General features: G+C 49.7%; 1 protein-coding gene and 1 non-coding gene across 2 annotated transcripts in view; both read left to right on the top strand.

The window, feature by feature from the left end:
- The first annotated feature begins 3,787 nt into the window (after positions 1 to 3,787).
- The window catches only part of Ankmy1 (ankyrin repeat and MYND domain containing 1), a 44,788-nt gene continuing 23,995 nt past the window's right edge, over positions 3,788 to 24,580 (top strand). Inside the window, exons 1-4 of the mRNA XM_077795292.1 lie at positions 3,788 to 3,862; positions 4,935 to 5,050; positions 7,000 to 7,189; positions 9,897 to 10,040. Coding sequence (XP_077651418.1) covers positions 3,788 to 3,862; positions 4,935 to 5,050; positions 7,000 to 7,189; positions 9,897 to 10,040 — 525 coding nt within the window. The remainder of the gene's footprint in view (positions 3,863 to 4,934; positions 5,051 to 6,999; positions 7,190 to 9,896; positions 10,041 to 24,580) is intronic.
- Trnaa-agc (transfer RNA alanine (anticodon AGC)) lies at positions 12,767 to 12,839 on the top strand. Its single transcript has one exon. It is a non-coding gene; the product is annotated as a tRNA-Ala (tRNA).

Raw genomic sequence — 24,580 nt, 5'->3', positions numbered from 1 at the left:
TATGAAGAGGAGAGTCATCAGAGAAGGGAGATATCCCTGGTGCTTCCGAGGGAAGCCACATGGTCAAGCAAGACCTAGACCCATCCTAGCGCAAATGGCACTAGCAGAACTGAGAAGTTTCCCCAGGAATGACTCCCATAAAAGCTCAGCTGACTGTTAACAATAGATAGAAACAAAAGTCAGTTTGACTGCTTCATCTTAAACACTTAGCAAAGACATTAAAACCAAAATACAGCCATTCCTGGGCATTTTGAATAATAATAATAATAATAATAATAATAATATTTTAAGGTATACACTTTATGTTAGCCTTCCAAAATAAGTAAGACTGGAGGCTACAAAGAAGGATTCTCAGACAGAAATGCCTGATAACTATAGAAAGAGACTATCAAGAGGAGCTGCCAGAGACAGAAGTTTTTAGTTTAAGGCCTACAGATATTCCTAACCTACACAGGTAGGCTTCGTGTTTGCTAGTATGATTATCCAGCCCTGAGTAACAGAATTAAAGGTTTCTCTATTAGACACAGAGCTCATACTAGTAGAAGAATTTTGCAAGATCAGATGAAATTAAATTATTAAACTGTATCTTATGGGGAGGGACAACTGTAACACTAAAGGTTAAATGTCATGCTTACAATCCTGATAACTGGGAATGTTAAAGCCTGGTGAGGGAACTTCTATACAGTGACACGTTCCGGCTGCTGCAACATTACTCAGTACTCAGTACTCATGGTTTTTGTTTCTCTCATAGAAGCACTCATCCCCAGATGTGACTTTACAACCTGTTCCTCCCCAACCAGACTTCAAACCGAACTGACTTCTAAAAGGCAACTCATGTCCCTCACGCCGTGCCCCCTCACGTCACCCTCTCTCAGCTCAGAAGAAGCCAAAATGAGTGACGCCTCTCTTCTTACAACAATGGAGCCAAAAATAAATAGATTATCAATATAAGTAATTAATTAAATCAGGTAAAATCAGGGAGACCAGTTTTGGGTGAGTTCTAAAAATTTAGAGACTGTTGCCTGAGGGATTAAAATTCCCTCAGTGCTCTTCCCCTCCCTATCAAAGATTTGAAAGGGACACATCAGAAAAGGGGGGAATGATATACCTAGCCTAGTTATCTCATTAGATTAGAAGCCAGCTTGTCACAAGTTATGAAGGATTCATTTCTGTTTTCTGTAAAAATATCAGGATGTCTGTATGGCCTGGCCATTAGTTGATGTTGTAAAGCTGATTGGAATGCCTGCCCGTGCCCTGAACTCACCCAGGTCCGGTTTTCCCTGACCAGATAACCACCCTTTCCTAAACCTTAGTGACGCCTCATAAATTCTGGCCTTCCCTGGCCAGACAATGACCCTCTCTGAGTCTCTAAGATCTCCATAAATTCTGATGCCGGGGCCAGCAAAAATGTAAACTTGTGTTATGCTCCTCAGAGTGTTGTTATCTGTAACCCCCCCTTTGTGTAACTTTTTGGGCTATAAAACTGGGCCACAAAGAAGCCTCGGGGCTGTCTTGTTCCCGCCGTTTTGGGAGGGAAAGGCAGCCCGGCCGGTCGAAATAATAACCTTGCTTTAATTTGAATTTAATTGGAGTCAGTGGTCTTTTCTTGCGTCCTGGTCTAACAATAGGACGGGATTATTTCTGTTTTTCTTAATAACTTTAGGCGTTAGCCCTGTGACTTTTTAAATTTATTTAGAGTCTTTTAGGATTTCTTCATCCCAGCGTTGTGGCACATGAATGTAATCCCAGCAATACGGGAGGCCAGACAGGAGCATTGCAAATTCAAAGCCAACCTCAGCAACTTAGTGAAACACTGTCTCAAAAAGAACTGTTGATATTGCTCAGTGGTTAAGCATTCCTGCTGGGTTTAATCCTCAGTATGGAAAAAACAAGAAAGAGAAGATCTCTTGAGTCGATTTTTCTGATATTTAGTATTTCTCAGGGAACAGTCACAGCGAAGAGCAACTCGTAGCCTCACAGACATTTAGTTAATTGTAGTTTCAATTTTATTGTAATAATAGTAAAAATAGTTCCTCTTCCTCTCTGTGCTTTGCTTAAGATTTGAAATCATTCTGCCAGAAATCATTCTTCATCCTTCCCCCAACCTAGTCTTACATATATCACACAAAATGTGTCTGTACAGTCTTCTGGTGGTCTGCATTCTCTCCTGCAGGTACCAATTGTGGATAACTGGTCAGATCGTTATGGCAACCTGGGTCCCTTTTGAGCTAAATACTCAAATATCTTGAAGCCAGTCTTCACTGGCTGCAGTCTCATTCCCTGGAGGCCTTACCAGCATCCATTTCCCTCTTCTCCATCCCAAGGAAGGGGCCTGCTTTCCTGGGATGAGAAGGGAATGGTATCCCCCTAGAGTTCATGGGATTCATCAAATGAGATGGAGATTCCCCGTCTACCAGCTCCAGGAGAGGTTCTGATTGCTCCTGCAAATCAGTGAAGGCCATACTCTCTTCACTGCTGCAGGATTAGGTCTGGTCTCTGATATGGGCCAATAGGAGGGAGGAATTGGGAAGGCACCTCTGTTCTTAAGGCCAAAAGGGGAAGTCAGCTTTAGGGGAAAGCAAAGGAAATGGGGAAAATTGGATCACAGCATCCAACCAAACCTGAAAGCCCCTCAGCTCCTTACTGGAGGGTGTTTGAGGTGGGTTTTCTGTTCTAAAATCTCCTATGTCAGACTTCATTCCTGTACCCCACTGAACTAACAGACTGGTCCCCAAATTGTCCCAAGTGCCACCACCTCCATTGCCATGCTGTAGTCTAAGTCACTGGAGATCTGGCTCTGGAGCCCCCTCCTGGCTGCTGAGGTACAGCTGGAACATGCCTTCTGTGGTGACATTCCTGGAGATTTGTTCCCACTTAGCAAGTCACGGTGATTCACAGGATTCATTTCCTAAGTTATTAGTCTGCTAAATTTGCCAGGCTTGCCAATTTACCACAAACTTTAATATCCCTAAATATTTTCAGTATATTAATATTATGAAAACATTCCTTTTGAACATATTTGTAGTGATATTTGTATCAATTTGTGGAAATAGAGCTCTTCAATCTTGCTATGCCTAGTTTTAAAAGGCATTGGTGCATATACTTTATGAATATAAGCAAAATCTCAGCATTTCATCTTGAATTATCCTCATTGTGTAGAAGTTTCCAGAACACCTTTTCTTTTTTTGCCACATTGTACTTTTCAGACCCTTTCTAATCTGACCAAATTGTCAAATTCTTTCTAATCTGACCAAATTGTCAGGCTAGAAAGTTTGCCACGAAGTTTTTTTTTTTTTCCCCTCCACACTTTTTTCCTCCTATTGAGTAGTGTATTCAATCCCTAGAGCTGCTGTGGCCACACCAGATGGTTGTCTCACAACAGAAATGTCCTCCCATTGTGTCTGTGTCTCTGCATCTCATAGGGACACTGGACGTTGGTTTAAGACCCACCTCAATAGCCTCATCCTTACTTGATCATGTCTGCAAAAGCTACCTCCAAGAAAAGGCTGCATTCCCAGGACTGGAGGGTGTAGGATTTCACCTTATCTTTTGGGGGACACTATTCAATCCACAACAGATGGTTTGGCTTCACAGATTTGTAGGGTGATTTGAAGTTTTAGTTGACTGTTTTCCTTCCTTCCTTTCTGTGCTGGGATTTGGACCCAGAGCCTTGAGCAAGCTTGGCAAGCACACTATCACCGAGCTATCCCCTGTCCTTGACTGTTTTACGTCTCTCAATAACAAATGGATCTTAAACAACTCAGTTTGCCTCTGCTCAGCTCCCACGATGCAGCTGGAGAGAGGGGGGCACCGGGAGATGCCAGGGGTTGAACGGTCAAAAATAGAGGACCCAGGAACCAAGGTGGGTACCGAAGGGCTAAAGATGTCCAGGGAATAGGCAGGAACTGGGAGAAACTAGAGCATGCAGGAAGGGACCCTAAGATGGCAGAGTCCTGGCTCCGCTGCTTTGATGCCCAGAAAGCTTGCCTTTGGGGAGGCCTGGGGGCGTGGGCTTCTCGCTCTTCCCTCTGGTTCTGGCAACCACCCCATCCTTGCCTCAGAGGGCCGCTCCTTGTTGCAGGACGCCTTCCCACCGCTGGCGCCTCTCCACCACCCAATCCAGCTCCTGTAACGCACCTGTGGACGTACACTCCTGCGCACCCTCTGAAGCCCTGCTCCAGAGTTCCGGGTCCCTAAGATCTTCCCCAGGCCTTGCCCTGCACCAGGTTGCAGCTCCCGCTGTGCCCTCTGCACACCTATTCCCCAAAGCCCTGCTTTGCAATCAGGCGGGGCTTGATCAAGCCTTGGTCGAGTCCTAGAGTACCTTGGTTCTCTGCTTCCCTGGTCTCCCTTCCGCGTTCTCCCCCTAGCAGGTATTGGCAGTACCTGGCCCAGACTGAACCACGGTGTTCCTGGGGACACTTGAAAGCCAGCAGGCTGGTGCAGCTACCGCACGAAGGGGGGCGGGGCTGGAGGGCGGACCTGGAGAGGAGGGAGCGCAGCGCCTTGCGGGGATTGGTGGAGGTGGAGAGTGGCGTGGCACGGGGCGGGGCCGTCTCCAGGGGAACCTGACGCTTTCCGCTAGCCTGGACTCCACTGCGTGGGCGTCCTGCTGGTGGCCTCGGTGCCCGCTGGTGCTAGTTCTCCGAGCTCGGGTGCGGCTCCAAGGGCCAGGGCGGTGGCGCGGGGCTGGTGTTGGAAGGGACGGTGGCGTCCCTGGGCGCGGGCAGACTTTTCCCGGTGGCTCCGACCTTTGAGGGCCAGCTGCAGGGAACACTGAGGCGCAGCTCCGGGAGGAGCGTGATGGCTTGACCCGGGCGGGGGCTGTGGGCGCGGTGGGCGCCCCCGGTATCCGCAGCATCCTGAGGGCGGATTGTGGTCCCTGGGTCTGCTTCCAGGTTCGGAGAACAGACACGGAACGTGGTGGCTTCTAGATCCCCCTGGACTACGCAGCCTCAAAGGCTTACAGCTCCAGAGGCGCGCTGGAGGGGCAGGACGGCCAGTCCCCTGCTGCCAAGGGACTGGACAGTTACGCCTTCTTCACCGAAAGGTGCAGGGGACCCTCGGGCAGGGAGGTCAGACCATGACCCAGGGGCCAGAATTAGCCAGGTTTCACAGTTGGGGCCAGACTTAAAAATCACTAAATATTTTACAAAAACTGGTCTCTGTAAAGAGAGAAAAGCCTCAAAATTGTATTAACAAGCGCTGAGGGAAATGTCATATGTTATGGGTGACTGGAATCCTATGCCCCAACTCGCTGCTCCCTTTTAGCCTGCAACACTGCCTGCGGGTCCATTTCACTTCCTAGTACATGGAAGGAACTGTTCCCCAAGTTGATACAGCTCCCTTACTGCTGTGTTGTTAACAGTAGGGGCTACTTTGGGTCAAGGACTGCCCCAGAGCCTTATCTGTAGCATCTCATGAAATCTACCTGCAACTGGCCCTATCATGCCTGTCTTTGTGTGGATCCAAGGCCTCTGGACCCCAGCACCCTCAAGTTGAAGCTCCAACCCCAGTGTGATGGTCTTCAGGGGTGGACCCTGGGAGATGAGTGGGTTGAGGTGAGAACAGGAGGGTGGGGCACTATGACGGGATCTGTGCCTTATAACAAGAGGAAAACAGCCAGAGCACTCGCTACTCACCCTCTCTCTGCCACTGAAGTCACTTTGAGAAGGTGTCATCTGTCAGCCAGGAAGAGAGCGCTCACCAGGAACCAAGTCCACTAGCTTCATGACCTCAGACTTCCACACTTTAAACCTGTGAGAAATAACTGTCATTGTTTAAGACCTGACCTCATCTGTCCCCAGTCTGTGGTGGTTTGTTATAGCTACCTCAGCAGGACTAACAGAGTTTCCGTCTTACAGAGGAGGAGACAGACCATCAGGAAGGGTGAGGAGCCCATATAGGACAACCAGTGGGAGGTGCCAGACACAGGTGGCCACTTCCAATGACCCTATGGTGGGTTTTACAGCTGACTGCTTGTGTTACGATTGTTTTGATTGACCTCAAAATTATTTCCATTTTTCTCAGGAAAAAAATAGAGTGAAATTTCTATTTCTCCTATTCCTACCATAGATGATCTTTCCCCATTATGGTTAACTTTTATTAAACAAGCAGTACCTATCCCATGTAGAAGAATGAGAAAAAAACAGGTGTATTAGTTTGCCAGGGCTGCTGTAACAAGCACCACACAGACCAGCTCTGGAGGGGGAAGGCCAAGTTCAAGGAGCCAGTAGGATTGGCTCCTTCTCTATCATTAGCTGGTAGATGATCATCTCCTCCCTCCACCCAGTCCCGTCAACTTCACCATGCCCAGGCTTCCCCCTTCTCATGGAGTAGGGCTCATCTAATGACCTCACTTTAAAGGATTAACTCTGTGAAGACCCTATCTCCAAATAAGGTCACATTTGAGGTGCTGGGTTTGGGACTCCAACATTAAAATTTTGAGGGTGAACACAACTCAACTCAACCTGAAATAGCAGGTAATCCATGCCCCAGCCACTCTCCTTGCTGTCTTGGGTGTCTGTCCTCTATAGTTAACAATATACCAAATGTAGAACTCGTGTTCTCAGCAGCAGATCTCTTGTCGGCAGATAATATTCTTGGCCTCTGTGGGCCACAGTTGGCATTCCAGGGCTGGCTGGTGGAGGGGTCAGGACCTGAAGGTTCCCAGGCCCAGAGGTATAAGCCAGACATCAGGACAGGTCTGTAGCCCAGATACCAGCTTACAGCATTCCCCAGGGAGTTGGAGGGCGGCAAAGGGGTGTGTGTGTTGGGTATCCGTGTCTAAATCATGATGTGTACCTTTAGATAGCAAGGCAGGAAAGAATAAAATGCACCTTGTGCACACCCCTATGCACCTCGGAGTCTGCCTGCAGACGCTCTGCCCTCAGTGGTGCATCTGGAGGTGGAGTACCTGCTGTTGTGGTCGCCCGTCCCGGCAGGCGCTGGGCAGGTGTTTCAGCCTGTTGTGACTGCCTCCCTTTGCTCTGTTCCTAGGGATGGGACAGTGCCCCCCAGAGACGAAGGTGAGGAGTCTGAGGGCCCCCTGAAGGAGCAGAGCCTGAAGGGGACCTACATCCAGCTTGTCCAAGGGGTGCAGGAGTGGCAGGATGGCTGTGTCTACCGAGGGCAGTTTGGGCTCCACATGAAGCTTGGATATGGTGAATTCTCGTGGCCCACGGGTGAAGTAAGTGCCTGAGCGTGCTCCCACCACCTCCCACAGGAGCTAGGGGCTGGGCCTCTCTCCCAAAAACCAGGTGGTGGGTGTCTTTGGACACCTTCCTAGGGAGGATGCCCAGAGGAAAGTCCCTCCAGACTCCCCACAGTGTGTGGTTTCCTGGGGTGCGTGGGAAGAAGTCTGGGAAACTGATGTAAGAAGACAAATTCTTATTCTGGGCAGATGTTTTAGAATTGTGAATTACTGCAGCAACTTGTAGGCTTATACTGGTGAAATCACCTGTGTTCAAGATGAAACAGATGGGGAGCACATTCTTAGAGACAGAATGAGGCACATTCTTGCACTCTGCGCTAGGCCATGCCCAGGACTTCAAGGGCTGAGACCAGGAGCCCAGAACCCTTTGTGTCTGCTGGTGCCCCTGGCTGGGAACAGTAACTAAGTGGGCAGCAATTCTGGGGCATGTGCTGAGTTCTGGGGGCTCAGACCATCTCCCCTGTGGGACGGAGGGTCTTGAAGATGTCCAGGTGGAGGATTCTGCCCTGGCGGTGCCTAGCCATGGTGCAGTTCAGCTGAGACCTCATCAGGAGGCGATGCAGGGCTGTGTGGGGGGTGGGTTGTGAAAGGGTGCAGAGTGGTCGAGTGCTGGAGCCCTCTGGGAAGGTGCTGGGTGGTGAGGCCTCATGGGGGATCACTGATTCACAGCTCCACCCATCTGTTCCTTGTGTGAGTCTGCCTCTGGACACCTGGTTTCTCTGACTTTTTGGCCCAAGGATGGGGACACCTGGGCCAGCCCTTAACGTTGGCCCTGGCTCCCCAGCTAAAGAAACAGCAGGTGAAACAGGACCCTCTCAGCCCAGTTCCAAAGTCCTGGGGTCCTGCTGGCTAGCTTCAGGCTGGTGAATGCTCCTCCTGGCACGTGCGGTCTTGCATGGGACCACAGCAGACACAGTTGCGGCCACCTGTTCTTTTCAACCAGGGCGGTTCAGAGTACGGGTGTCACATGGAGGGTGGTCAAGCCACGGGAGGGACACACTTGTCCAGAGGAGAGCGGCAATGGGGAAAAGATCAGCCATCTCCCAACAGAGTCTGAAGAATGGCCAGGTGGAGGGCCAGGAGTCCTCCAAGACCGCAGAGCGGGACTGTGCATGGAGCACCCGAGACCAGTGCCTGTCCACCTGGAGTGTGCCCCCAGCACAGGGAGACCCCAGCCTCCTCAGGGCCCTGGCGGGTGCCGAGCCCCGGCACAGCCGTCCTCAGGCCTCAACCTGTTTTACTCGCACGGTGGCTGCAAGGTCTGGTTCCTTGTCCACAGTCCCCGGTTCGATCCTTCCAGCCCAGGTTTCCCCCAGGGATGGGAGAACGTGGCCGGTGTGTTTAGGTGGGGGTCAGCTTTTCTACCCTGGGGCCTGGGCCATTGGGTGCAGGGCACAGATGCGTCCAGCTGCAGCAGCTCTTAAACCAGAGAAGGAGGGAACAAGAGCACCCTGGAGGACCTGAGCGCATTGACTGTCTTTTGAGACACGTGTGTAGCCTGGTCCATTCTGAGGACCAAGGAGGGGCCGAGAGATGACCCATGTTCTGAGGAGGATGCAGTGGTCTCTCGGGTGTGGAAGTGTGAGGCCCGAGAGCTGAGAGTTCCCCTGACAATTTCTTTTAAATGATTTGCACTTGGTTTTTGTTGGTGAAAGGTTGGACTCAGATAATCTGCTCCAACATCCTACAAATCAAGTGAGCATTGGCAGAATGGAGACTCCATCCCGACTGCCTCCCTACTCCCCGAATGTCCTTCATGGGCCAAACTCTGTCACTAATGGAACCCAAATTTAATCCAGTGGAATTAAAACAGGTCTTTCTTGGTTCTTGTTACAAAAGTTCAAGGGTAAAGTAGCCTCAGGCTGGGCTGGATCCAGGAGCTCATCATCCAATCAGGCAGGCCCTCGATCTTCCTTCTTCATATGGGGGGCCAAGACTGGCCTTCTACTGTCTGGCCAATCTCTAAAGGTGGCTGCACATGTTCCTAAAATAAGTCCCTAGCTGAATGCAAGTGTGCCTTAGAGTCAGGTTATGTGACGAAACCAGTCCAGGCTGAAGCTGGGGTGAGGAGTCCTTGCGTGGGGCCAGGGTCACATGGGGGCTCGCGTCTGCAGAAAGGGCATCATCATGGCCTCCTGTGGGGCACCGCGTCTGGCTGCCTGTCAGGTCTAGCTGCTGGAATGCCCGGGCTGGGTGTGGCATCAGGAGTGGCGCTGAGCACACCCACTGGGGTTCCCGAGCTGCGGGGGGAGCCCCCAGGCCCAGCCCCCAGTCCAAGTCCTAAGAAATCCCACCTCCCCACCATCCACCTGTGACCTTATAGGAGGCCCTGTGGGGTGGGGAGGGGGTCCTGACCGGTCAGTACCCCAGGACAGATAGTCCACCCTTCCTGATGCCCCATCTCTAGCCAGCTCTGAAACCTCCAAACTCCCCACCCGAGTCGAAGGTAGGAGAGGGGCACGGTCACCAGGGGCCTCACTGCCAGGCTCCCCGGGTGCTTGGGGTGACCACGCTCAGGTTCACGTTGGCCACCTGGACTTCAAGGGGGGCGGTGGCTAGTGCAGCCCTGCAGCCCCACTCGCAGCACAGAGGTGGTGTCTGGGCTCTGAGGTCCCTGTCACAGCCTGGGTGCCTGGGGCGGTGGTTCCCAGGCACTAGGCCTACTGACCTCTCCACTTGACAGTCCTACCACGGGCAGTTTTACCGGGATCACTGCCACGGCTTGGGCACCTACATGTGGCCTGACGGCTCCAGTTTCACGGGCATGTTTTACCTCAGCCACCGAGAAGGCTATGGCACCATGTACACCAAGACCAAACTTTTCCAGGTGAGGGGCGTGGCTGCCAGCAGGGGTGGGGCTGCGTGGGTGGAGGTGAGGAGCAGGGCCCTGCCTTCAGGTGAGCCCGGGTGTGCTGTGTATCTAGACTACTGGATAAAGAGATATCTAGGTCTTGGCCGGCACGGTGGCGCACACTTATAATCCCAGTGGCTCGTGAGGCTGGGACAGGAGGATCATGAGTTCAAAGCCAGCCTCAGCAAAAAGCGAGGCGCTAAGCAACTCAGTGAGACCCTGTCTCTAAAGAAAATGCAAAATGGGGCTGAGGATGTGGCTCAGTGGCCAAGTGCCCCTGAGTTCAATCCCCAGTACCCCCCCCCCCCAGAAAAAAGATATCTAGGTCCTTGAGGAAGTTTATTTACATATAAGCATCCTTCTTAATGACTGTAGTGATACTAACAGTCAGGATATAAATAGCAGATGAAAACCTTATTTCATTTCTCAGAAGGATGTTAGCAAGTCATACATCCCCTAGATTAATGGAATATACTCTGCATTTAACTTTCAGTATATAAACTGGATCATTCTCTGCATATTATTTGAAACTTGCCTTTTTCCAGAGAACATGCCTCGTCTTTCAAACACACAGGCCCTTTTCTCCCCTTTAATTTTATTGCAGTATAATTTTTTTTTTTTTTTGGAGAGAGAGAGAGAATTTTTAATATTTATTTTTTAGTTCTCGGCGGACACAACATCTTTGTTGGTATGTGGTGCTGAGGATCGAACCCGGGCCGCACGCATGCCAGGCGAGCGCGCTACCGCTTGAGCCACATCCCCAGCCCCTGCAGTATAATTTTTGATAATTTTTTTTAATATAGAGTTCTGAGCCTTTGGACAAGCATGAGGCATGTAACCACTGCCCAGAGAAGGATGGGGAAGGCCTGTCTCCCCCGCCCGCCGCCTGGACCACCCTTGCCCTTTGCGGGGGTGCCGGGTGTGGAACCTGCCGTGAGCCTAGGGGTCCCCGGCCTCTGAGATTCCACCTCCTGGGCCTCTTCTCAGTCTGTTCCTTTTTGCATCCAAACAGTTTTCCATGCTATGAAGCCACCACAGCTCAACTCCTAAGACACTGAGGTTGTTTCCTGTTTGAAGGGATTAGGATAAAGCTGCACTGGGCTGGGGCTGGGGCTGGGCTCCGTGCAGAGCGCTGGCCTGGCATGGGTGCAGCCCTGGGTTCGGTCCTTAGCACCGCATAAACATAAACAAACGAAAAAAGAAATGCCATCCATCGACAACTAAAAAACACCTTGAGAGTAAAAGTGGCTGTGAGCATATGTATTTGTGTGAACAAGCCCACATTAAACCTAGGCTGGGGCTGGGGCTGGGGCTCAGTGGCAGAGCGCTTGTCTACCATCCGTGAGACACTGGGTTCAATCCGCAGCACCACCAAAAAGTAAATGGATAAAATAAAGGTATTGTGTCTATCTACAACCAAAAACAAAGTTTAAAAAAAAAGCAGGTGTTCACTTCACCTGGGCCTGGGCGTGTGTGTCATGTGGCTGGTGAATGCTCTGTGAGTTCCAGCGAACCCCCACTCTGCACCCCATGTCCTCACCGGCTCTGTGGGGGCTCCAGTGGTGGGCACCCTGGCCCTCCGTGTTGCCTGGTTGCTGCCTTCTCAGCAGCTCCAGTGGTGGAGTGACTCACGGGGGGGCTGAAAGGCACGCCGGCCGCAGTGCCTGCCTTTTCCTTGGCCAGTCCTGCTGGGGGTCTCCAGTGTTATTCTTCTTTTCCCCAGAAAATCAGCTTCTGTCTCAATGGATCTTCTCTGCATTTAGTTCTGTTTCGTTGCCAGTTTCTTTATTATACCCCCTGGATAATTTGCTATTCTTTTCTAATTCATTGACTTTCTGTTTTGCTTTTTATCTAATATACATGTTGGCTCTGTTTTGATTCTATCATGTTAGTGTTTATATTCAGTTCAAAACATATTGTGACTTCTAAGGTGATTTCTCTTTCACCCAAGGGGTCTTTGACAGGAGTATTGCTTCCTGTTCAGAGTTTGGGCTCGGGCTGCCGTCAGGCTGGTCCCCTGTGTGCTCCTGTGCCTGGGGCTGGTCCCTGGGTGCTCCTGTGCCTGGGGCTGGTCCCTGGGTGCTCCTGTGCCTGGGGCTGGTCCCTGGGTGCTCCTGTGCCTGGGTGGTTTCAGCTCTCTGGGACCTGGGAGACTTGCTCTAGGACCCATCCTGCCTCTTTCAATGTTTGTGGGCCATCCAAGGCAGGTGGTGCCCGTCTGAGGTTGACTAAATCTTATATAAACTCACCAAGGTTTTTTGTAGGCTCATTCTGCCTGTGACAGAACCAGAATCTCCCACGATGACTGTCGCTTCTTTATTACTCCCGAAATTCTACATTGTATGTTAGATATTTGGAGACAATGTTATCGGATGAGGTAGAACTTTAGACTCATTGTATCTTCCTGGTAGGTTGAACATCTTATTATTATAAAGTAATAACTTTTGGTTTATGATCCAAAGTCTGATTTTTAGATATTAATAAGGCTGTATCAGCTTTGGGGGTTTATTTTTACTACGGTATGTCTTTCTCTATGGTTTTACTTCCAACCTTGGTTTTTGATTTGGATATCTCTTCTCTTTATTCTTAAAAAGTGTTTGTGTGCTGGGGTCATGGATCAGTGGCAGAGCACTTGCCTGGCATGTGTGAGGCACAGGGTTCGATTCTCAGCACTGCATATAAATAAAATAAAGATCCAGGGCTGCGGTTGTGGCTCAGTGGTAGAGCGCTTGCCTAGCACGCATGAGGCACTGGGTTCAATCCTCAGCACCGCATACAAATAAAAAATAAAAATATTGTGTCCACCTAAAACTAAAAAATAAATATATTTTTTAAATTAAAAAATCCATTGACAGGTAAATTTTTTTAAAAAGTGTATGCGTGCACAATAAAATTCTGACAAATCACATACAAGAACATATTAAAAAGATAATGCACCACGATCAAAGGGGTTCATCCTAGGAATGCAAGGCTAGTTCAACATACAGAAATCAATAAAAGTAATTCATCACACCAATAGACTTAAAAACAAGAATAATATGATCATTTTAATTGATGCAGAAAAAACATCTGACAAAATAAAACACACTTTTATGTTCAAAACACTAAAAAAAAACTAAGAATAGTAGGAACATAGCTCAACATTGTAAAAGCTATCTATTCTAAACCCAAGGCCAGCATCATTCTAAATGGAGAAAAATTGAAAGCATTCCCTCTAAAAAATAGAACAAGACAGGGATGCCCTCTTTCACCACTTCTATTCAACATCATCCTTGAAACTCTAGCCAGAACAATTAAACAAAATAAAGAAATTAAAGGGATATAAATAGGTAAAGAAGAACTCAAACTATCACTATTAGTTGATAACATGATTCTGTATTTAGAAGACCCAAAAAACTCCACCAGAAAACTTCTAGAACTAATAAATGAATTCAGCAATGTGGCAGGTTATAAAATGAACACCCATAAATCAAATGCATTCCTATACATCAGCGATGAATCCACTGAAAAAGAAATTAGGAAAAGTACCTCACACATAGTAGCCTCAAAAAAAGAAAGAAATGGAAGAACATCTCAGAAAATGGAAAGATCTCCCATGCTCCTGGATAGGCAGAATTAATATTGTCAAAATGGCCATACTACCAAAAGTGTTATACAGATTTAATAAATTCCTATTAAAGTCCCAATGAAATTCTTCATAGAAATAGAAAAAGCAGGGCTGGGTTGTGGCTTAGAGGTAGAGCACTTGCCTAGCATGTGCAAGGCTCTGGGTTCGATCCTCAGCACCACCTAAAAATAAATAAAATAAAGGTGTTGTGTCCAACTACAACTAAAAATAAATATTAAAAAGAAAGAAAAAGAAAAAGCAATCATAAGGGGCTGAGACTGTGGCTCAGTGGTAGAGCACTTGCCTAGCATGTGTGAGGCACTGGGTTCGATCCTCAGCACAACATAAAAATAAATAAAATAAAGGTACATAAAAAAAGAAAAAGCAATAATGAAATTTATTTGGAAAAATAAGAGACCCAGAATACCTAAAGCAATCTTTAGTAAGAAAAGTGAAGCAGGAGGCATCACAATACCATAGAGCTATAGTAACAAAAATGGCATGGTATTGGTGCCAAAATAGACTTGTAGACCTATAGTACAGAATAGAGGACACAGAGACAAACCCACATAAATATGGTTATGCCACACTAGACCAAGGTGCCAAAAACATTCCCTAGAGGAAAGAGCCTCCTCAACAAATGGTGCTGGCAAAACTGGAAATTAACCCTCTATCTCTCACCCTGAACAAGAGTCAACTCAGAGTGGATCAAAACTTAAGCACTAGAATAGAGACCCTGTGCCTAATAGAAGAAAAAGTAGGCCCAAATCTTCACTATGTCAGCCTGGGATCTGACTTCCTTAACAAGACTTCTAAAGCTCAAGAATTAAAATCAAGAATCAATAAATGGGATGGATTCAAATTAAAAAGTTTCTTCTCAGCAAAGGAAACAATAACGTGAGGAGAGAGCCTACAGATGGGAGGACATTTTTATCACATGCACCTCTGATAAAGTATTAATCTCCAGAATATGTAAAGAACTCAAAAACTTACACCCCCCAAAAAATCCAATCAATAATTGGGCTAAGGAACTGAACAGATACTTCACAGAAGAAATATAATCAATCAGCAAACATATGAAAAAGAATTCAACATCTCTAGCAATTAGAGAAATGCAAATCAAAACTACTCTAGAATTTCATCTCTCTCCTGTCAGAATGACAATCATCAAGAATACAGGCAACAGTAAATGTTGGTGAGGATGTGGGGAAAAAGGCACACGCATACATTGCTGGTAGGACTGCATATTGGTGCAACCACTATGGAAAGCAGTATGGAGATTCCTCAGAATATTGGGAATAGAACCACCATTTGACCCAGCTATTCCACTCCTTGGTTTATACCCAAAAGACTTAAAATCAGCATATTACAGGGACACAGACACATCACTATATATAGCAGCTCAATTCACAATAGCTAGACTATGAAGCCAACCTAGGTGTCCTTTAATAGATGAATGGATAAAGAAAATGTGGTATATATATTCAATGGAATATTACTCAGCTTTAAAGAAGAGTGAAATTATGGTATTTGCCAGTAAATGGAGTTGAAAAATAATAATCATGCTAAGCGAAATAAGCCAATCCCGAAAAACCAAAGGACAAATGTTTTCTCTAATATGGGATGCTAATTCACAGTAAGGTGGGGGGAGGAGGAACTAGAGAAGAATAGCTTTATCTTAGATTAGGTAGAGGGAAGTGAAGGGAGGGGAATGGAGAGGGGGTGTGGGGATAGGAAAGATGGTGGAATGAAACAGACATTATTACTGTATGTATATATGTGACCGCATGACCAATCTGATTCTACAACATGTACTCTCAGAAAAATGAGAAATTATACCCCATCTATGTATGATCTATCAAAGTGCATAAATGCATTCTGCTGTCATGTATGACTAATTAAAACAAATTTAAAAATAAAAAAGTGTATGTGCATGTGTGTTTATTTAAATATGGTCCATTAGCCACTTTGGGATACTTAGACTTGCGTTGTCCCCACGGTGGACCAGCCACACTTGTCTATGGAACACCCGAGATGTGGCCGGTCCAAATTAAGGTGTGCTGTACACTTGAGGCTCACCCTAGACATGGAAGACTAAGCAGGAAAAAATGCAAAATATTTCAACAATGAATATAAAGCATATGTTGAATCGATAGTTGAAAAGATTGAGTTAAATAAACGTATTATCTCAAAATTAATTCCACCTGACTTTTCACTTTTTGTAAGTGGCCACTATAAAATTTAAAAATGATATATGTGGCTAATGGTTTTCCAGTGGCCTGGCTCTGATGCAGACCACGGACAGTTCCTCTCAGTTGGAGTGTGTCCGAGATTAATCTGCCCTAGGCATTCCGTTCCCACCCGTTCTCTCCTGTCTAGCCTCCATTTGGATTGATACTGTTTTAGAACTCGGTTGTTCTCAGATCATCCGTGGGGTGGTGTGGACATGAAGTGTGTTGGAGCTCAGTCTCCAGGTCAGCATGCCTGGATCGCACACTAGTGACTGCAGGTCACCAGCATCAAGGCCTGCGTCAACTGACCTCCCTTCCCAGGTTTGTCCCACAATAACTGTGCCTAATTCAAACGTGGGAAATGAAGTTAAAATAACCTGAGATTCTTGCATTCTCCTGGAGGAAAGGAAAGGTGTCATTCAGAGTAGAATCACTCGTCCAGGACTCACGCTGGGGTGTCTGGATAGTGCTAGAAGAAGTGAAAGAGGTCAAGGTCTCAAACTGATGGTGCACGTCAGACTTTTGTCGCTGTAACAAAATATGTGAGGAAAGAAGAGATGTATTTTGGCAAGTGGTTTTGGAGGACTCGGTCCACGGTCAGCTGGTGCCATTACTTTGGGCCTGCAGCAAGGCCATGGTGGAGGAAGGCTGGTCAGCTCATGGCAGCCCCGAAGCAGCGAGAGGGAGGACCAGGGTCAAGATACAGTTCCCAAGGAGACAGCCCCAAGAACTCACTTCCTCCAGCAGCGTTCCTTCTCCTGCGGTTCCTACTACCTCCCGGCAGTTATCAGCCAGGAGTTCCTGGATTAATCCACTGATAACCAGATTAGTCCACTCGTAAGGTGAGAGCCCTCGCGATCCACTCCCTGGCACCCTTCCTCTCTAAACCACCACGCTGACAATCTGCACACAACCGACTCTTAAAGATGAAATGTCAGTCCAAATGAAGGAGAGACATAGAAGGGCACAGTGGGAACCGCGTGCACAGGCAGACCTCACGTCAGACACACGACTGCTGATCTGAAACGAACGTGGTCTAAATCAGAGCCAGGCCACGGGGAAGTCATTACCACATACATGATTTTAAATCAGTGGCACATTATAAAAAGCAAAAAAAGTCTACCCTGACTCATCCAGTGTGCACATGAAATCTGCACAGCTCTCACATCCCTCAAACATGGGCTTTGTGGGATGTCCCAGAAGTTGCCACCATCTCTGCTCTCCTCCCTTCCAGGTCATTTTCTTCTTGCCTGAATATGACCCTTAGAATCTAAATGTGTCCTGAGATCAGCTTTGCCACCTCAGTTCTTCAGGACCGTCTCTCAAGGAAAGGCTGGGAGACTGGCGGCTGATGCCCGGGCACAGCTCAGGTTCTGTGCAGTGGTCCCTGGACATGAGCTAACAGTCCCTCTTTGGAATATAATCTGTCTTTGGCTACTTTAAGGTTTTCTTTGGGTTCCTAGAGTTTCATTATGATGTTTTCACGGATCTGGAAAATTCTCAACTGTTATTGCTTCAAGTGCTGCTTCTGGTCCTCTTCCTGGGAGTCCAGCTACAGGGGTGCAGGCGCCTCACGGAGCAGGAGTCTGCTCCTCACTTGTGTGTCTCCGTTTGCTGGGCAGTGGCCCTGGGGATTGAACCCAGGTCTCACTCTTGCTAGGAGATTCATCACCAACTTTTATTTTGTTTTCGATTTTGTTTTGAGACAAGTTGCCCAGGCTGCCTGGAACTCGGGGCTGCCCTGCCTTAGCCTCCTGAGTCACTGGGATCACAGGTGTGCCACTACGTGGGGCCACATCTTCCATTTTGATGCTATTTTATTCTTGTAGTTGAATGATTCTCCTTTTTTTTTTTTTGGTATTTTTAGCCCAATTTTATTGAGTTATAATTGTACAGTAAAATTTATGGATTTTTGAGCAACTCAGTACATTTTGGACAGAGGCGTATCAAGGCCACCACCCGGATCAGGACTTAGCCCATTTCCTCTGCCTCTCTGGAGCTTGCCACCCTGTACCCTCCAGCCCTAGGCAACCACACCTGGCTCTTCATCTCGGCAGCACCCTGTTTTCTGTGAGTGTCACGTTAATGGGATCCACTGCTGATAGCATTTGGAGTTCCCCTCCCTGCAGTGTGGCGCTGTGGGCTCATGCATGTCCTCCTGGTTCAGAGGCCACTTCCTTCTTGTCATGCAGTGTCCACTGTATGGCTATCACATGACATTTTGTTTTAAATTCACCAGCAGATGCACATTTAAGTCCTTTGAATCCTTGGTTATTACAGATGAAGTGGCTGAGAACGTGGAGTGCAGATCCTCTGTGGACACGTCTCCATTCCTACCTAAGAGGGGTTGCTGCCCCTAATGAGAGTCCTACAGCAGTGGCCACCAGGCTCTCCCCAGAGAGGCCTTGCCCTTTGTGGTTCAGCCTCTGGGGACTGGGGACTCCACGTCCTTGTTAGCACTGACCTGGCTGTGGTTTTGATTTTGGGGGTCCCTGTGGTGTTATTTTGCTATGGTTTGATTCTGCAGTACCCTAAGTTGGAAATCCAGGTGCCACAGGAGTCCAACACATGCTCAGAAGCCGCTCAGTGAGGCCAAGGTTACTTCTGCAGAAGGCGTGCTACAGAATCTGGGGACCAGCACAGCTGGGTGGCAGTCCCCCACTCTGATCCCTAATGCTGCTCTGTCCCCTGCTCGGATAGGAGGAACCAGTGCTACAATCTGCACGACTGGCTAATTTTAAGTTTGGGAGGGCAAAGGGAAGGGCTACAGTTAAAATGGCTGTGACTGGATCTTACCTCCCAGTTAAGGCTGAATGCTGTATTCTGAGGCGGGAACACGGAACTTTCTCCTTCTCACTAGTCCCCCTTTTTCTTTCCTACCTTTTGGTCTCATTTTCATGTTTGTCCTTGTGTCCTTTGGCATTGCCATCCATCCTAGACATGTTAACGTTTTGGGGTGGAAGTGACCCTCGGTAATGAGCTCGCCCCTGGTTAGTCGTTGAGATGGCTGTCCTGATGATCGGGAGCACGCGGTGAGGCCCTGCCCAGCTCCGTTGTAGCTGGTCTTCTTTCCAGGTCTTGATTAAAATCAGGTGGCCAGGGTGGAAGTGATGAGTCGCCAACTCCAGAGGGGGAGTCTGAGCAGCAGCTCATAATAATTGTAAGATCAGGCGAGGTGGGCGGCGACCAAAGAGGCAGATTTTAAAAGGCCGCTGAGCGAGGCTTTATTGAGATATCACTCCCAGACGGAACTCCATCAGACCCACAGAGGGGACAGGAGAGGGTCTGAGGAGAAACCGCGTGGGAGCTCAACCGAACTGGGATTTTATGGGGCTCACAGCAGGAAGGGAAGGGCTTGGGACAGGAAAAGGTGTTTCTAGCGTCCCTTGCTCCTTGGAGTTGGTCAGGGGAGCTGGCTGAACTCCAGGATTGGCCAGGGGGTTCCTGTTGATTGACAGGCGTTAGTCAGGAGATCTGGCTGATTGACAGGCATTTCCGCTGGCGCCTGATGGATGTTCCTTTCCCGAGTAGGCTGTTTTGTTCTAAGTCACCACCACCGACCTAACATCCCGGCCTTTTTGATGATACAGGGTGGCGAATTTTGTCTAGCTACTTCCTGCTTGCTTAGGGGCACCCAGGGAAGGGGTGGCTTGGGTGTAGATTCGGTGGGGAGGCGACTGTAGGGGTGTAGGAGCATCTGGTTGTAGGTCACTCTGGTGATTTCAGTCACGTGCTTTGGAGCGAACCTGAGGAGGCAGGGAGCAATCATTAGTAGAAGTCCTATTACTAATATAGGAGTGAGAATGGGGGTCAGCCTCGCAGTGAGGGTTGAGTTTAGCCAGCCTGGCCAGGGGTCATTTGATGGTTGCTGTTTAAGCCTTTCACCCAAACGACGGAGGGTGTCAACATTCTCTTGGACCAATCCCATTTGGTTGATATAATAGCAGCATTCTTCTTTTAGGAACAGACAGGTTCCTCCTTTATTTGCTGTGAGGAGGTCTAGAGGTCGAAGGTTCTGCCATGAGACTTGGGCAAGAGATGTTATTTGCCTTTGTAGGGAGGTGAGAGAGGCGGCTGATGCCTCTACTGCTTCCCAAAGTTGTTGTTGAAGCTTCTGAGTAGCGGTTACTGCATAACCAAGTCCTCCTGCCCCGAGTCCAGTGCGGGAGGAGGCCAGGGAGAGGCCAACTACTTACTACTGGTAGGAAGACGGCCCTTCTTGTCCTGGGAAGGGAGGTGGTGACAAGCCACTTTAACTGAGCCTCAGTGGACAGTTAATTGGGGGACCAAGGTGGAAGGAACACACAAAGCAAACGGCATGTTGAGGCTTAGATTTTTCTCAGGTACCATTGCACCGGAAAAAGAACCCGGGCAGAGCAAAGGTTGGGGAAGAAATTCAAATGACCTGGTCATAGGGTGCTGAACCTGAGGAAGTGTAGCAGCAGGGAAACTCCCTGAAGAGTTACGAGAAAGAGGGACTTCCTCAAAGGCTGGAGAGGGCGGTCCTTGGGGTCTAGTCGAGGTATTGAGCGGAAAATCAATGGGAATCGCAGTTAATGGAGTACGATCCAAACCTGCGCAGAGGAGACCGTCTGAAATGTGATTCACTTTGGACACATTGGGAAGCTGAAGGCCCTGACGTATTAGGGCCACCCATGAGAAGGGGTCAGCCCTAGGATGGGCACCTGCATCCAGCTGGTGTTGGAGTCCCTCTCCTGCTCCTGGGTGGTCATGTGAACTTGAGGAAGCTCATGTATGTAAGTTCTCCAGATTCTGAGAGAGGCTGAGGGGTGTTTGGAAAAACCCCAGGAATAAAATTTACCATCAGCACCAGAAGCCCATCTTGGGTCCCATGGGTCCCAAGTAGTCAGCTTGGTGTGTGCTCGATTCTCATAGCCAGGCTCATCTAGGAGGCGTGTCTTGCATGAATTGTAAGGGCACCCGCCGTAGTGTCAGGCCAGTGCTTACAGGGTTCCTCAGTTTGGTCTGCTATGAAGCAGAGCATTGCTGTGCACAGGTGGGACGAGGTGGCCCTGTTGAGTCCAGTAAGGATGACCACCAGATTGCCAGCAGTGAAGGGACAATCACCTTGACCCATAAACTGAGAGCAGTGGTGCCACCCTGCTGCCATGTGGCTTGGATGTCGACGCGCCATCTGTGGTTGGGTTGGGATAGAAGCTTGAGAGAGATTAATGATTAGTAAAATTAGAACAGGGTTAGCGAGAAATAAATATGACTGTATGGGGTCCCGTCCAGCGAGGTGGCAACAATTGAGGATGCAGCTCTTGAAGTAAGACTGCGTCACCCGGTTGAAGAGGGTCCGGTTCTGTTCCTGGTTGCGCTGGGACAGAGGTAACGGATGGTGCAGGAAGACACCCGTCTGCGTGTTCCCTTAGGGTCTGTGTAGAAGAGTGAGATAGGGCAGGTAGGACACAGGGGAGGAGGAGTGATGGAAAAGCTTTGGCTGATCAAGAGAGGGTGCCATGGAGTAGCTCAAGGGGGGCTAAGGCCTAAGGGAGCTCTGGGGGCTGCCCGAATTCAGGTGAGGGCCGACGGCAGGAGACTGGGCCAGGACAGCCAAGTTCAACAGCAAGTTCAGTGAGATGATCCCTGAGAATGCCGTTAGTCCTGTCAACCTGACCGGAGGATGGGGGTCAGTGGGGGATGTGGGGCCTCCACGTGACGCTGAGGCCTTTGGAGATGGTTGGGCAACCCAGAAGTGAAGGCTGAACCTTGTCTGACTGGAAGGAGGCGGGAAGTCCGAACCTGGGATGATCGGCGACGCTGTCAGCAGTTTCCCTGGAGGTAGGGAAGGCTTCTGTCCAGCTGTAAGAGAGTGCTGTCCCCAAGTCACAGCAGTTAGATCCTGTGTAAGGCCTGACCAAACAGGTAGGGACTGTCCCTGAAGCCTGGGGGTAGGCCTGTCCATGTCAGCTGTTGAGACCTAAAGGAGGTAGGGTCTTTGTGAAGGCCAAGAGGTAATAAGAGTCAGGTGTCGCCGTCTGGCTGGGCACAAATCACGAGCCACTCGAGCAGGAACAAACTTTATTTCTGAACTCCACCAGCACACTCCACACACGCTCCCCGGGAACTCTCCCGAACGCCACCCACGCGGCTCTTCCAGGCACACCACACACCCACCGGAACTCCCACCACCGGAACTTCACCCACCCACGCGAACTCTTCAGGAATCCCCGGGAGAGCTCAACCGGAACTCAAGGGGAATTCCGCGAGAACTCAAAAGTCATCATCGTCATGGCTCACTGGCGTCACCTCTCAACCACTACTTCCGGCAAAAATGCCATGCGTCATCCCGACTCGGCTGTGGCCCTCAACAGTCAGGATGGAGGGGCGCTGTCAAGAAGGCCAAAGGGGGATATGAGAAAGAAGAGTGTGAGGGTTGGGAACCACTGGGTGGGTGGGAATGACGCCTCATTAATTAGGCGCAGGTCCTGGACTAAGGGAGAGGCTCCTGAGGGTTTGCGCACCAGAAATATGGGAGTGTTGGGGGGGATGTCTTGGGGACACAAAGGAAATTTAGTTTGGGGTTTTAGCTGGATACAGACTGGCTTGTGGTAGGAGGCTATGACCGGCATGGAGATGTCCCAGTCAGGGGCAGTGGCACAGTAGGTACTGTCAGGTCATTAGAGAGGGTAAGAGTTAAAGGCAGAAGGAGATGGGCGGTAGTGTTCTTGGGGTGTAATGGGAGGGTGGCTCCTAGTAATTGGAGAACACTTTGCCTAGGAGAGGAACCGACAGGATGGAATGACCACAAGAGTGAGTGAATGGGTGTCCCTCCAGGGCACAGGCCAGCTTTACAGTTCTGTTTGGGGAGAAGGGTTTGTCATCCATCCCCATAACTGAGACCTGGGAAGGAAGCAGAGGCCTGGAGTGGGCAGGCAAGACAGAATAGGTAGCCCCCGTGTCCACAGGAAGGTTATGGACTTACCCGCTGCCTGGAGCACTACCCTGGGCTCAGAGAGTGCTGAGGGGGTCTTTGAATCTGGGCTTCTTCAGTCTTCTGCGAACCCCAAAAGTTCAGGAGAAGGGACCGCCTGACTGGTCACACCCCTGCGTAGAGGTGCCAAGGAAGGGCCAGCCATGGGGCAGTCTCTCTTCCAATGTCCTGTCTGCTTACAGGTGGGGCGTGGCCTGGGAGTAAGCCGTGGGTCTGGGCATAGGCGAGCCCAGTGACCTTCACATCCACATTTGAGGCAAGCCCCTGGTGGGGAGGGATGCTGGGTCCCCTCTGAAACTTCTGCTGGAGACGTAGGCCTCAGGGCTGCTGTTAAGGCCTGGGTTTGGGGCGTTACCTTTTTCTGCAATGGAGCCTGCTTTAAAGCCATCTTCAGCAGATCTCAGACAGGGGTCTGAGGGCCCTCCTCAGCTCATCGGGGGCCGATTGAGTGCTGAAGTGGGTTGCTAACACTGTAGCCCTGGTGGGAGACCCAGGATCCAGCCTCGAGTGTTTGGTGAGGGCCTCTGTAGGACTGTGGAGAACTCAGGCTGGATCTTCATCTGGATTCTGGGAAAGATCTTGAAGTGAGAATGGGGCGTGTATTCGAATGATCCCTTCAGCAGCAGCCATTTCCTGGAGAAGACAAAGGAGCTTGGGTGAGCTGGTGGGAGGGCCTGGTGGGACTGGGGGTGGGACTGACGGAGCAGAGAGGCGCAAGTGGGGGAGGGGAACGGGCTTGTCAGTAGAAGAGGTGAGCAGAGCGGGGAGGAGGCTCCGAGAGGGAGAAATAGAGAATGTCCCTGCGCTTCTGCCCCTGTCAAGGCTAGTGACAGCCATTCCCTCTGTGCGCTAGGTTCAGAGGTCTTGAGCCTGAGGCTTTAAGTCCAGCAGATGCACACGCACTCGGAGTGTGACCAGGTCCGGGACCAAGGCGGGCTTTTCCTGGTGTGGCGTGGATGACTGGTTGATGAGAGGGCCGTATGAGGAAGTGTGACTCTCACCAGGGTCCAGACCAGGTGGCAGAGTTTGAGAGCAGTGAGGATCACGCAGAGGATCCGCAACGGTGACAAGTGACGGGATGTCAGGTCCTCATCCTTTTTCGGCTGGTGAATCCCTGTTCATTTGCTCTGTCATTTATACTAAATGTTGAGGCTTTTGACCCCTCTTTCCATCCTCATCAGCTACCACTGGTTGCTCAGTGACATCATTTACCCGGGTCTGGTGTCCCCCCATCTTCTCCCCTCTCCCTCTTATCAGGTGAGGACAGCTCAGGCCTCAGGCCATGCTCACACCTGGCCATCGGGCCCTGCTGCACCTCCCCATGACCTGGAGAACCTGGGTGGCCTTGGGAGCCACTGAGAGGCAGCATAGGACACTAGAGTTCTGGTGTTCCCGCTGCTGCACCTATTCATGTGACTCTGCCGTCTGGCTGCCTGGAGGGGGTGTGGGTAGGAAAGGCTGACGGCCCCGCCCCCCTTGCAGCTTTCCGAGCCACCCCCTCAGTGCCGATTGGGGGTCGGCTTCTCTTCAGCGTCTCACCCTCTGGTGTTCAGCGCCCAGCCTCAAGGTGCTTTCTGGTGCCCGCTGTGCCCGCTGCGGAGCAGGGGGAGCCCTGTCGCTGCCCAGAGTGGGCACGTCCCTGGCAAGCTGGGTGCTTTCTTGCTCACTGCCCTGGCCGGGAACTACAGGCTCGGTTGCGAGTTTTCAGAGTTTTTACCTA

The sequence above is a fragment of the Urocitellus parryii genome, chromosome 1 (genome assembly GCF_045843805.1).
Source record: "Urocitellus parryii isolate mUroPar1 chromosome 1, mUroPar1.hap1, whole genome shotgun sequence".
NCBI classification, from domain to species: Eukaryota; Metazoa; Chordata; class Mammalia; order Rodentia; family Sciuridae; genus Urocitellus; species Urocitellus parryii.
The sequence above is the reverse complement of the archived record's forward strand: the minus strand, read 5'-3'. Positions and strand labels throughout refer to the sequence as shown.